At 37.1% G+C, this 13,991-nt stretch overlaps 1 protein-coding gene across 1 annotated transcript in view; it reads right to left on the bottom strand.

Annotated features, from left to right (window-relative positions):
- LAMA2 (laminin subunit alpha 2) overlaps window positions 1-13,991 on the bottom strand; it is a 460,887-nt gene that overhangs the window by 151,279 nt on the left and 295,617 nt on the right. Inside the window, exons 22-24 of the mRNA XM_083379924.1 lie at window positions 7,487-7,623; window positions 3,197-3,433; window positions 2,123-2,266 (exon numbers count right to left, since the gene is read on the bottom strand). Of these exons, the coding sequence (XP_083236050.1) occupies window positions 2,123-2,266; window positions 3,197-3,433; window positions 7,487-7,623 (518 nt within the window). The remainder of the gene's footprint in view (window positions 1-2,122; window positions 2,267-3,196; window positions 3,434-7,486; window positions 7,624-13,991) is intronic.

The raw sequence follows: 13,991 nt of genomic DNA, 5'->3' as shown, positions 1-13,991 counted from the left end.
GGGAATGTTGACTGGTGGCCCCCAGGGGGAGAGCATTCTCTGTGGGTGAGCCTGCCCTCTGGAATCAGCTCCCTGTTGAGCTCCGGATGGCCCCCGACCTTCGCTCCTTCCGCCGCGACCTGAAGACTTGGCTATTTAAACTTGCCGGCCTGGACTGAGGGACTGGGATTTTAGATCTTTAATTTTAAAAAATTTAAATTTTAGAATGTGTTTTATTGTTTAGGGTTATTGGTTTAATTTCATTTTAATTTTTGTATATTATGTGTTGTTTATAGTGTTTAATTGCCCTGTACACTGCCCCGAGTCCCTTGGGAGAGGGGCGGTATATAAATCCAAATAATAAATAAATATATAAATAATTACTTAGGCTATAGTTTTTGACACTTGTATGAGAAACTTCTCCAAATCTTGAATAGCTCATTTAGAAACTTTATTATTCACTTTTTTTGTCTTCCTTTGACTTATTGAGACTACCTGAAAATCCCATGAAGTTCCAAGGGCTACTTCCAAGAAAAAGAACATAACTTTAAATTCTGGATTTGTAGTCTAACTTCTAATGCTGTTTGGAGTAGGATGTCATAGAAATAATAGAATCCATGGTATTCCCTATGACATTCTATGGAAATGAAAGTTGGACTTTGAGAAATCACAATAGGAGACTATAGGGAGACATTTTTGAAAATTGGTATCGGAGAACATTCCTAAGAATACCATTAATAGCCAGGAAAACAATGGATCATTGAACAAATAAACTCAGTGTATTCAGGGCACAAAAGACCAGGCTCAAATTATCCTGTTTCAGATATGTTATGTGAAGACCTAGCTCTCTGAAGAAGTCTTTATTAGTGGGAAAGGTACAAGGAAAAAGAATAAAAGGATCACCAATGGCAAGATAGATAGACTCAATTACAGTTGAAATAAATGAAGACCTGAAAGACCAGATCAGGGAGATAATCATGGAGGGAAAATCTATCTATGTGGTTGCTAGAAGTCAAAACAGTTTGATGGCATATAATCAGCCAATAACTTATTATAATTTCTCTCCTCCTGGTATAATTTTTCAAATTTTTCAACATTAAAACTGATGTTATTGTTGGAAGCTTTTTCATCTGACTAATTTTGATACTCTATCTTTGTATTTTTCTAATCCATCTTTCATCAGCTTTGTAAAAATCATTAAAGCAACTGTGGTTTTGGTGAGCTTATCTGATGGAATGTTGTACTAAGGATTCCCAAGAAGGAGGGAGTATATTCTGCAGGAATAAGAGACAACTCAGTCCAGATATTTTGTGTGTGAGAAAGAGGGTAAAGACAGCACCTTCCTAATAATTTTCAGAGTATATGGTAAATGTAGAGTAGAGTACTTCAGTTTGGCAAGAGTATGTCTATAGGTTTAGAAACAATAAAGATCTCAGCTTTGGTATTTTGGGGCAGGACAGCTGCTTTAATAGCTGTAGCATATATACAGAGATAGTTGGGAGCAGCTGCACCCAAAGAAATATTACCTTTGTTTGAGCTAATATGCAACAGCTTTGCACAGTCCTAGTAATCAGTATTTTTATTACATTTCTTTTTATTGCAAAGATTTGTATGCTGCCTGATTCATGAGATTCTATGTAGAATGACTAATCTGTAACCACCCTGCTAGAAAATGGTGGAAAACATGTTTTCTACAGACAATAAAAATATTAAAGCAATACTTTTCAATGGTTAATTTGTTTTTAAAATTAAAAGGAAATTGCAAGTATTATATCACATAAGTTCTCTTAATATGATTGCAATCTAGCCCTGTAGATAAATTCTGATTTGGCATTTGAGCAACCAAGATAGTTAAACTTAGCGTGGAACAATCGGCTATCCCTTTCATTACATCTTCCTTTTCTGGATTTTAATAGCTTTGCTCAAGGGCTTGACATTTATTATTCAATCTGAGGTTTCTTTTCAACATTTTGACCCTGATTGCTCAATGGAACATGGCTTTCTATCCAGTTCTCAAAATACACAGGGGAGAAATTGCTTAAATGCTTTTCTATATTTCCTATCTTCATCTCTGTGTCTGGCTAAAAGATATCAGCAGGAAACAACATTATCGCATTACATGGCTCAGCAGTCTTGTACTCACCCACACACGGACCAGTCCCTTTGCCTCACTGCATTCTGATGTCAGGCCAAAGCAGTAGCAGCTGTTGCAGCCAAGAGGGTTTCTGGCAGAGAGTCCAAATCGGCCAGGTTTGCACCTGTCACAGTTGAAACCTTCCACATTCATCTGTTAACAAAAAAGGAAGAAGAGAAAGCTTTAAAAACAATTGTAATTCTCTTTTAATTTGGAGACTACCTTATCAAAAAGTACTACTAGGACGAAGATATGTGGTAATAAGACACCTTTTGCATAATAAAGCTCAATGGCTGAAACATTCAAGATCATATCATTTTTTTAAACAAAATCCTTTACCTGCCTCCTGTTTTTGTTTTTGTTTTTTAAATTTAATTGATCTGGGGAAACTGAGAAGCACAAAAACCCAAGTTCTGACTGAGCCTTAATGTGAAATGGAGTTCACAATGGCTAAACTCCAGAGTTGTTATAACCATCAACACCAGGCTACATAGAGGAAGAATGCTTTTCAGTGCATGGGAAGAATATTTTTTTTAAATTGCTGAAAGGTTGCTTTGCATTACTTCCATGAGACAGCTTAACAATTCAACAGATCTTAAGCAACAGAAAAAAGTGAAAAATGATGGCTGTTTTGCTCCTGAATGAAAGTGTGGACAACACCACACTGGACAAGGCTGAACTATAATGTTATGACAAAATCTTCTATGAGCCAACCTTGATTATCTGGTAACTCCACAGAGCTTTCCACATGGTTAAATGGTTTTATGTTGACTGGTTTCCCAGTCTAGTCTTAAACCCTGGGAATTTCCAACGGTTTCCTTTCCAAATATTAACTAGATTCAACTCTCCTCTGCTTCCACCCCCCCAGATCAGCAAGGATTGGCTAAGTGCTGCCACTTCCTTGGATTTAAGAATTACTGAAATAAATTATACTTACATCCCAGGTTTTGCGTGTATGGCTAGCAGAAACATATTTCTTTCATTTAGTTTAAGCTGCTGACTGATCTAACGAGAAGGCACTACAAGGAGACAGATTGAAAACAGAAATGCATATAAAAAGGGGTGAAAGCCCCCTCTCCTTACTTTACAGGTGCACTGTCCTGTATGATCAGCACAAGAACACTTTTCCATTTCTGAATCGCAAGTCTGTGGCTTGGTCCCCGCTATCTGGCATTCACAGGCAATGCATTGTGGGTAATTCCGATAGCCTAGCCTGCATTCAGTGCATTTATCTCCAGAGAATTCTGGACGACAGAAACAGCAGCCAGTATCAGGGTTACACTGGAAGCTGAGGGATCCAGCTACACTGCAGTCACAGGCCTAGAGCAAAAAAAAAAAAAGGGGGGGAAAAAGTTAGCTTGTTTTAGAGAGGGAAACATTTGAAGGCTTTCAGTTTTCACTGAAGAACATGGAGTACTCAAAAATGACTGCAACAATCGCTGATAATTATCAATGTATTTGTGTCAGTAGGTAACATTTGCAGGCACTGATTTCATTTTTCATAAATGTTACTATTTGAGTTGTGTTTCTTTTAAGCAGCTGAATACTGGGCGGGACTGGATGTGATACTCTACCTCTTGAATCCCAAAGTTAAAAAAAATTGTGAGTTGTATACAATTGGGGACATCTATCAGCAGAATGTGTAAAATATTAGTCCAGTGTTTCACAATCTTGACAACTTTAAGATGAATGGACTTCACCTTCCAGAATTCCCCAGCCATATTATTCATCATATCAGAAAAAGAATGAATATGCAAATCCAGAAGACTTTCTTTTAACCAGGAATCCTTTTTTAAATTAGAAAAGAAACTAATACTTTAAGATATTTTCTGGTAACCTTCAATATTTGTGTACGAAACATCATTTTCAATCTATAGTAAAGATTCTTCTCTAACATCAGTGGTGAATACAAATGAGTAGAATTGAGGTATGTCTGTAAGACTAAATATGGAGCAAGTTTCACATTAACTTAAAATCTTCCCATGGATTAATCTGAGTTTTAAACAGGCAAATTATTAAATTGTAGTTGAAGATATGGAAACTTAACATTAAGAAAACCAAAATCATGGCATCCGGCCCTCTCAGTTCCTGGCAAATAGATGGGGAAGAAATGGAGGTAGTGACAGATTTTATTTTCCTGGGCTCCAAGATCACCGCAGACGGGGACTGCAGCCAAGATATTAAAGGACGCTTGCTCCTGGGGAGGAAAGCAATGGCAAATCTAGACAACACACTAAAAAGCAGAGACATCACCCTGCCAACAAAAGTGCGTAGATGGTCTTCCCAGTTGCAATGTATGGCTGTGAAAGTTGGACCATAAGAAAGGCTGAGCACCAAAGAACTGAGGCCCTTGAACTATGGCGCTGGAGAAGACTCCTGTGAGTTCCTTGGACTGCAAGGCGATCAAACCGGTCAGTCCTAGAGGAGATCAACCCTGACTGCTCTTTAGAAGGCCAGATCCTGAAGCTGAAACTGAAATACTTTGGCCACCTAATGAGAAGGAAGGACTCACTGGAGAAAAGCCTAATGCTGGGAAAGATTGAGGGCAAGAGAAGAAGGGGACGACAAAGAATGAGATGGCTGGATGGAGTCACTGAAGCAGTAGGTGTGAGCTTAAATGGACTCCAGAAGATGGTAGAGGAGAGGAAGGTCTGGAGGAATGTTGTCCATGGGGTCGCAATGGGTCAGACACGACTTCGCAACTAACAACAACAACAAAAGTTGAAGATAAATTTATAAATTGGAACATAAATATTTATATCATTATATGCATAGATTATAAAAATATTCTAAAATTAGTAAAATGATTTCCAGACTAACAGATACCATGAAGAAGATAATATGCTCATTAATGCTTCTATAGCTAAATTGTGTAAGTTTGGGGAGTGCTTTGACTTCAGCGTTCAAGAGGCACTTTGGAATGTATGGGAACATGAATGCTGTGTCTGTCTGCAACTCATTATAACAACCATGTCATTCCTGGGATTTTCTAGCAGCTGCAAAAATCAAATTCAAAGTCCTGCATAGCCTTAACTTTATATACACATTATAGTCCTATATTGCAGCGTGAGCACAGAATATTAAAGCAGAGCATTCAGTTTGCAGGAAATGTTTTAGGCAAAGCTAGAAGAAGAAAAAGCAGCATGGGAACCTTGCTGAAACTGAAAAGCGGGGCCTGTGTGATTTTTTTTTTAGGGAAAGAATTGCCAAATCAATATTTCCATCCTGTTATCAATATCCTCTTCATGGTATCAATATCCCCTTTCTACTCAAAGTCCAAGTGGTAAGCAGTAGATTTTAAAGTAGATCTACAGGTAGTCCTTGACCACAACTGAACCCAAAATTTCATTTGCTAAGTGAGATATTTGTTAAGTAGGTTTTGCTCCATTTTACAACCTTTCTTGCAACAGATGTTAAGTGAATCATTGCACTTGTTAAATTAGTAACTCAACTGTTAAGTGAATCTGGATTCCCCATTGACGTTGCTTGTCAGAAGGTTGCAGAAGATGATCACATGATCCCAGGACACCGCAACTGTCATAAATACATGTCAGTTGCCAAACATCCAAAATTTGATCACATGGCTCTGGGGATGGTGCAATGGTCTTAAGTGTGAAAAATGGTCACAAATCACTTTTTTCAGTGATGTTGCAACTTCAAACAGTCATTAAATGAACTGTCGTAAGTCGGGGACTACCTATATTGGTTCAGGTTTGGGCAGCCCAAATATGGGCTTGCAAGGATCCAGAGTGACAAGCAATTAAGAATCCCCAGTTTTTATGCATTCTAAGAAGCAGGAAGTCTGTACATTGAGAAATAACCAGATAACACCCTGTGAGCAAATTGTTCGCCATATGTGGAATAAATTACAATCAGCCTTAAGGTTTGTTTTGCAAGGAGGCAGCTTCATGCAATATTCCTTTGCCTATAAGTTATGACAGACTCTGAAATTGGCTCCACTAAAAGCTCAAACAGAGAAGGGGGCACTTGCACCTGGCTTTGGAGAAATGAGTTGAAATACGCTAAAAAGGGAGACTTGGCTGACAGATCATTATTAATTTAGAGAGTGCCATAGCAGCTGCCATACTAATGGATTCAGATAATAGACAAGGCAAGAAGGGATATGAAAGAGCCTGGAACTGGAAGAGGGGTCTTCACCCTCATTAAGCCGCTTTGCAGAAGCCTGGCGATCGGCATGCTGGAGAAAGACGGCGGCTTCGTAAGGAGCTTTACAATAAATTTATCTCATTAATTAACTGGATTAACAACCATAGAAATAGATTTGATTGCTTGCGTTCAGGACACATAGTCTTAAAAAAACTTAGTGCAACAGTAAACCAACTTAGCCCCCTTTTTGTTGCTAGTAATCATTTGCCCAGCTTTTTTAGCATGTCATGATTACAACTTTATTTTTCAGTATATTCTTAAGAAACTAATTCTGATTGAAATAGCCAGGATGGGAAAATATTTTTTTTTAATTTTTAATTCCATTTATATCCCGCCCTTCTCCGAAGACTCAGGGCGGCTTACAAGCTTAGCAGTAGCCTTCATTCTATGTATATGCCTGCTTATTAGGGCTTTCACACACACCCCCCCAAGCGGCATTATGAGTGCACAAGTTACTTATACTAAGCCCAAAAGCAAAGAGGAACCATACCCGGATGGGGCTAGACAGATATAAACAATTGCTTCTTTACTTTTGACACTGTCAGTGCAATTCACTGCCATTAAATATATTTATGAGCTTACGGTAAACAATACCTGGATATTAAGTATTTGATAAACCTAATAAAAGGATACTTTATACTTATTTATCATTTATATCAATCTACTGCCAAGGAATCAAAATAGTGTAGGTATGGTCAAAATAGCAAATCAACATTATCCATTTTATTTATATAATAGCATCTATTGCCTATTTCAGTTACGTAATTTGAATATTTCAGGATGAATTCAAAAATATGTCATGTGTGGGAGCTTGCAACTGGTCACCTAACTTTGTTTTTAATCTGATCTCTTTTCTATGTTTCTCTACTATTTTTAATTAAAAAAACTACTCACAATATTGTCTATAAATATACATAAAATAGTTATCTTTGAATAAAATGTTTGGAATAACATAATCCATGGAAGAAATGATGCATTTTCTTAAAAAAAAATTAGATCTCAACTGGCATCATTTCATTTTGTTGAGAATAATTGTATCCAAATGTAAATATATAGGGTTTTTTGCTTTCAATTATAAGAGCTGACTTTTCAGTGCATACTAAGCCTTAAAACTCAACTTTAAGGATATAGTCGTACAAGACAGCTTTATTTGGTGTAACTTCCTAAAGTTAGGACAGTGGAAAAAGGAAGAAAAGGAACACTCACCTTGCATCCACTGATAATATCATGACCCCAGTGATTCGGTACACATTTTTCACATCTGTTTCCTGTGGTATTCGGAGGGCAGATGCAACGGCCAGTATGTGGGTCACAATTATTACCAAGATGGGAACATTCACAAGCTTCATGGAAGAGGATTAAGAAAGAAAAAGACAAGCATTGTAAAATGTGGAATACATTACATATATTGCAGAGAATAATTTTTGCCATTTGATACCATTCTCTATGAAAGTTTATCGGATCACAGGCTAATAAAATAATAACTCAGTGAGAGGCCATATGGTCATGATGAGTACTGTTCCAGAATAAAAACAGGACAAAGAAGCAGGTTTATCATTTGAGTTATTGTTCAAAATATAGCTCCAGAAGCATTAACATTTAATATTTTTTTATCCTAGCCCTCATTGTGGCATGAGACACAGGACCTACAGATAATCCTTGACTTATGATCAAAATTCAGCCCAAAGTTTCTGTTGCTAAGTAAGATATTTGCCAAGTGCATGTTGTTCCATTTTATGACCTTTCTTGCCACAGCTGTTAAGTAAGTCACTGCACTTGTTAAGTTAGTAACGCGGTTGTTAACTGAATCTAGCTACCCCATTGACTTTGCTCCTTAGAAGGTTGGAAAAGGTGACAACATGACCCTGAGACACTGCAACGGTCATAAATAGGAGTCAGTTGCTGAGCATCTGAATTTTGATCACAGGACCATGGGCATGCTGCAATGGTGTTAAGTGTGAAAAATGGTCATAAGTCACTTTTTCCAGTGTCGCTGCAACTTTGAATGGTCACTAAACAAACTGTGGTAAGTCGAGGATTACCTGTCCTTCAAAACCTCCCTGTCTGCAGGATTATAAGGTTCTTTCCTTCAGTCCATTTCCTACAGAAATGTTCTTTGCCCTCCTCATTAGAGAAGCTGGCTTTCTATCTTAGCATGTGACTACCTGAATATACCTCCGGGAACTTAAGCAATTATTTCTATGTACTCTTGATGGGGTTTGTTAATCACACACTTAGGGATATATTCCACCAGGTATGAACTTCAACCAGGGTTATTTTATTTCCCCCCCCAATAGTTGTAGAGATGTCCATATCCTATGCCAAACAACAACTTTTTGGCAATAAGAGAACATAAAACCTGCTCTTCTTAGCACGCTAGCTGTTAGTTTACCCTTTTTCTTAGAATGAGTGAAATATAGGGAATAGTAATTCTATTAAATTACTATTAATGGTAATTCTATTAAATTCTATTACAGGGACACGGTGGCTCAGTGGGTTAGGACGCTGAGCTTGTCGACCAGATGGTCGGCAGTTTGGCGGGTTGAATCCCGAGTGCTGCATAACAGAGCGAGCGCCTGTTACTCGTCCCAGCTTCTGCCAACCTAGCAGTTTGAAAGCATGTAAAAATCCAAGTAGAAAAATAGGGACCACTACAGTTGGAAGGTAACAGCATTCCGTGTGCCTTTGGTGTCTAGTCATGCTGGCCATGTGATCACGGAGTCGTCCTCGGACAAGCGCTGGCTCTTCGGCTTTGAAAAGGAGATGAGCACCGGCCCCTAGAGTCGGAAACGACTAGCACGTATGTGCGGGGGAACCTTTACCTTTAATTCTATTTTAAATATCTGCCAAGTAAGCAGACAGCAACCTGTATCTTTGTGGTTAGCAAGAATGCTATAATAGCAAGTAAGAAATATTTCTAAACAATTACAATAGAATTGGTTTGATGTTAAAAAATAACCATCAAAATTATTACCTTAAATTGGAACTCATTATTTATTGTACTTTTGTTTTGTTATGGAGCTTTAACTGGGCATTTTATTAATCAGGGAAAAAAGCAGAAGATAATATTTTTAAATTGTCCACCAATTCTGCACAGCTAATCCAGTTCTCTCTTTTCTCCAGCCCTTAATCCATATTTCTTTTTGCAATGTTTTTTAAAGATATAACAGTTTGAATCTTCAATCTGCACAGTTTTATATATGTAACTTGGGATACCAGCTACTATTTCATGACTGAAAACACAGTTAACTTTAAAAATGAAATTCCATGTGCAAACTCAGATCAGAGGGGCTTTCACTGTATAAAGAATTCCTACTTAGTCCTAATCTCAAATGTGTACTTTTCAAGGCTATTGGCATTAATATAATTGTGAAATTTCTCTGTGAAAGAAAGATACCTTCGACGGTTCTCTGTCTTGCCGTGCTAGAACCAGGGACAAATCATTCAGTTATAGGAAATTAGATTCAGGGCTTTTAGACTTTTATATCAGGCACAACAATAACAGTTGATTTTCCACAAACCCAATTCTGTTAAACCCAACCCAATTATATAACAGCAGAAGCTTCACACATTCCAAGTGGCTAGATATTTTAATTTGTAAGTTATATCCATTCCTATCTGCCTATCGCACAACACAGGAATAGGAGATATATCACACACATACATAAACATACATACATATATAGAGGAAAGGAGCCAATTTGGTGTGGTGATTAAGGCCCCAGGCTAGAAACCAAGGAATGGGGAGTTCTAGTTCTGCTTTAGGCAGGAAAGGTAGGTGGGTGAATTTGGGCCAGTCATTCTTTCTCAGTGTGAAATGTCAGGGTCAGGTGACAAGCCAGTCAGTCAATTCCTGTCACAACCAATGGATCAATATTTGGTTGATCCGGAAAAAAACAGACCCTGCACATCCATGAAAACAGTAGGAAGATTTACATAAGCATATGTATACTAACACACACACACACACACACACACACACACACACACACACACACACAATTTATATCACCACCCTCTTGCTTTCTGTGACTCTATGCAGCTTACAAAAATATAAAAAATATAAAAAATATTTTTATATTTATATTGCACCATCCCCAGGGCAACAACCAGCAATCAAACAAGCCACTTGATCGGCAAACCAGGTCTTCGGGGGCCTTGTGAAACACAGACACACACAGAGGGAGGGAGAGAGGAAGAGAGAGAGAAAGAGAGAGAGAGGGAAAGAGGGAGAGAGGGAGAGAGAAAGAAGCCACAAGTTTTAAAAACCAGTAGGATGATGTTACGAAGTTGGGTAATCAATCTTCTGCAAGCAAGTTCAGGAGCACCAAGAACATCACAGATTTTCCTCTACTAAGCACAAACATGATCAATGCAGTGATGAAATTTCCCACAATTAGCTCCTATGTAGCAATGTGCTATACACCTATACAATATACTGAAGAACCAATGTTATCATTTTCAAATCATATTGTTAGTGCTACAACAAGCTAAGGGAAGACAGACATTAAAGTCCACTTTTTTTTTCTTGCAAAGCAAAAATTGCACTTGGCACAGAAAACAAAGATAATCCTTGTGCATACAGCTTGACAAAGAATTCATTTTTCTGAAAGAACATTTCTATATTCAATATGTTTTTATATTTAGCTTTCAGTATGGAGCTCATATTCATAATATTTGCTCTGCTCATTATTTTGCTTTAATTTTTAATTTACCTTTTAAAGAAAACATTACCTTGCAAGATAAAAAGAAAAAAATCATATCTTATTTTCTCATTCTATAGCATACAAAGGAAGCATTAAAAGGCTGGCTTTAAAGTAAGCACAATTGTTTTAACTATTTCACCTGGTCAAGTAGAATATATATAGGAATACACAATTATCATACTCATTCAAGGACTTCTGAATGAACTTTATCAGAGTTCAAGGAATGTTTTTCAAAAGCATACATTGTTCACCAGGAAAGAAAATGGAAAATATCAGGATGTTGTATATTAGGATTATGCCATTTTTGCCCATTTTGCACAGAACAGAGGTACCTATTCTACTGATGATTCTTTTTTGTCTGTATGCTGATGCACCATTTAAGACGAGTCAGTTAACCATAAGTGCATCATTTATTTCCATCACTATATCATATGAAAAAAATGGAGATTGATGGATCAAACATGATCATTCAAACCACAAGAAATGATTATAGAAAGTTTTCATAACAAGAAAACAGCTCTACAGACCTGCAAGTGCTGCAAAAATGACAAATCGCAGTAATTCCCTGCGTGCTTGTTCAATCCCCTTTTCTGCTAAGTTCTTTAATGCTGGATTTATCATTTATTTTTCATTTCATGTGTTTCTCTTCAGGGAATGCAAGAAATGACCTCTTATTCTTACCAAACGCTGTCATGCTTGAACATTTACATGACAATAAACACATCTTTATAGGTCCACTCTTCCTGTACATGGTCTCTACCAGAGTTGAATCATGGTTCTGAATATAACCTATAGAAATCTTAAAACGCATTTATCTTCCCAACAAAATTTGCTTTCCACTTGCTAACAGAAGGATCAAACTAAGTCCTCTTTCAATAGCCTTGAAGCTACTGTCATACTTCGGCATAATCAGGAGGAGGATTATCATTACTCAGTGTTATGCCCAAATAAACTGGACATACAAAAAATTGAATAGGAGGACTCCTATTTGACATTTTGAAGTTAGACTTTAGAGTACCAAAGAATTTCAGTCAAGGTTTAATTTAGATTGCAATCATATATGCAAGTGAGAGAAAGTCCCATTTAATTTTATTTATGCAGAGAACCAGGCTCCTTGTTTAATAAGGATAGATTTTCATCCATATGTATTTGTAAATAAACATTACTGAAAATAACATATGGCTGAGCATATAGGATTGTGCTCTAAATACAAATCCACAGATTAGTTTAATTCTGATATATGTCAGATTCATTTGTGAAGCTGTTTTTGTTTAGCTTCTCAACTGTGTACATTTTTAAAAGCAAAAAAAATATCCTAATGCTTGCATTTTTCTGCATACTTTTTCTAATCCAATCATTTACGTAATATCTTTCTTCATCACTTACTTCATATTTTTTCTCTCATAAATTATATTTATTTTTTAAAAATCCAGAACACGTGATCCTGAACACTTTTTTTTTACATTCTTTTAACCAATACAAATAGTTTGTATGGATTTTTTTAGTTGAGAGTGGCATTGAATGTTGAAGAAAATGATTTAGGCACACAATGATTCTTCTCTTAGTTTAGAAGTTTGAAGATTTGATCAATTTACCTAAAGAATATTTACCATGGCAAAACAATGCCCTTCATGGGATATACCATTGAGAGATAGCTGAGGTGGCTGGCATTAGGAAATCCTACCAGTGGCGGGAAACACCTGGACTAACAGAAAGCACTGAGGCACGGATCATAGCAGTGCGAAAACAAGCATTAAGCACCCAATCTATAGGAGCAGAGGTCTATCACACTAGACAGGATTCAAGGTGCAGACTTTTTTACAGAGAGCTCAGAGGGAATCCAAGACATAGTGGCAGGGTGTAAGATGCAGGCAGGAACATCATAAGTGCCACAACCAAGTAGCAGGCATTGTGTACAGGAACAACGTAAAGGCTAGAACCTCCCAAGTCGAGAAGGGAGATGTCACAGAAGTTTGTGTAGAATTAGAAGGTTAAGAGCCTGTGCAACTTCCAGATCAAGCCAGACAGACAGGTACCGGCCAATCAACCAAATATCAAGGCAGTAGACAAGGATCAAACAATAGCAGTGATGCTAAATGTAGTTGTGCCAAGTGATAGGAATAAATATGAGAAAATGCAGAAATTCTAAGGCCTGAAGAAGGAACTAGAGAGGATGTAGAAAGCAAAGATCAAGTGGCCTCAGAGCTGGTAGGAGCACCCGGGGCTGTGGCTCCTAAGCTAGGAGAGTGGCTCCAGCAGATCCCAGGAACCACATCAGAGCTCTCTGTCCAGAAGACTGTGGTTCTAGAAACAGCTAAGATCTTGCACAAAACCCTCAAACTCCCATACCTCTGGTGGAGCACCTGAGATGGAGGAAGACACACACACCACCCATAAGGGGTGAGAAAGGAATTTTTAAAATACTTTTGATCCTTTTCTTCTCTTCCTATTCCTTCTTGCTATTTTTTGTATGTATGTATTTTTAGTGCTTTGTCTAATAAAAGAATTTATAATCAGAATTAAAAATGCATAATATATATTGATTGATATATATCATTAGTATTTTAATATAAACACTTGAATCCTTTTTAGACCTTAAAAACTGCATCACAAATGTAGATAAGCATGAAAATCAAAAGATAGTTAATATGTCTGAGAACTCTCCAAAACCTTTTGGAAAAAGTTGGTTGCATCTTATGAGAGCACAACCTTTTTTTGCTGTTCATTAAATCACCCCTGTCCACTTTTTAAACCTTTTTATTTCCAATTTTTTTTTTGCTCTTTAATAACACAATCTGGAAAAAAATTGTGTTAATGAATACCTGATTCACTCAATTGAGTGAGTTTTGAAGCACTTCTTTCAAATCAGTTTAGAAGAGTTCACAACTCAAATAATTATATTCTGATCTGAACATCAGCTAGATAGAGATAGTTCATATTACAGTGGCTTAAGATTTAATTCCTTGAGCATCCTTAGTTCTAAAATAGGATGGTACATCAACAAT

The sequence above is a fragment of the Vipera ursinii genome (genome assembly GCF_947247035.1).
Source record: "Vipera ursinii genome assembly, chromosome: 1".
Lineage (NCBI taxonomy): Eukaryota > Metazoa > Chordata > Lepidosauria > Squamata > Viperidae > Vipera > Vipera ursinii.
The sequence above is the reverse complement of the archived record's forward strand: the minus strand, read 5'-3'. Positions and strand labels throughout refer to the sequence as shown.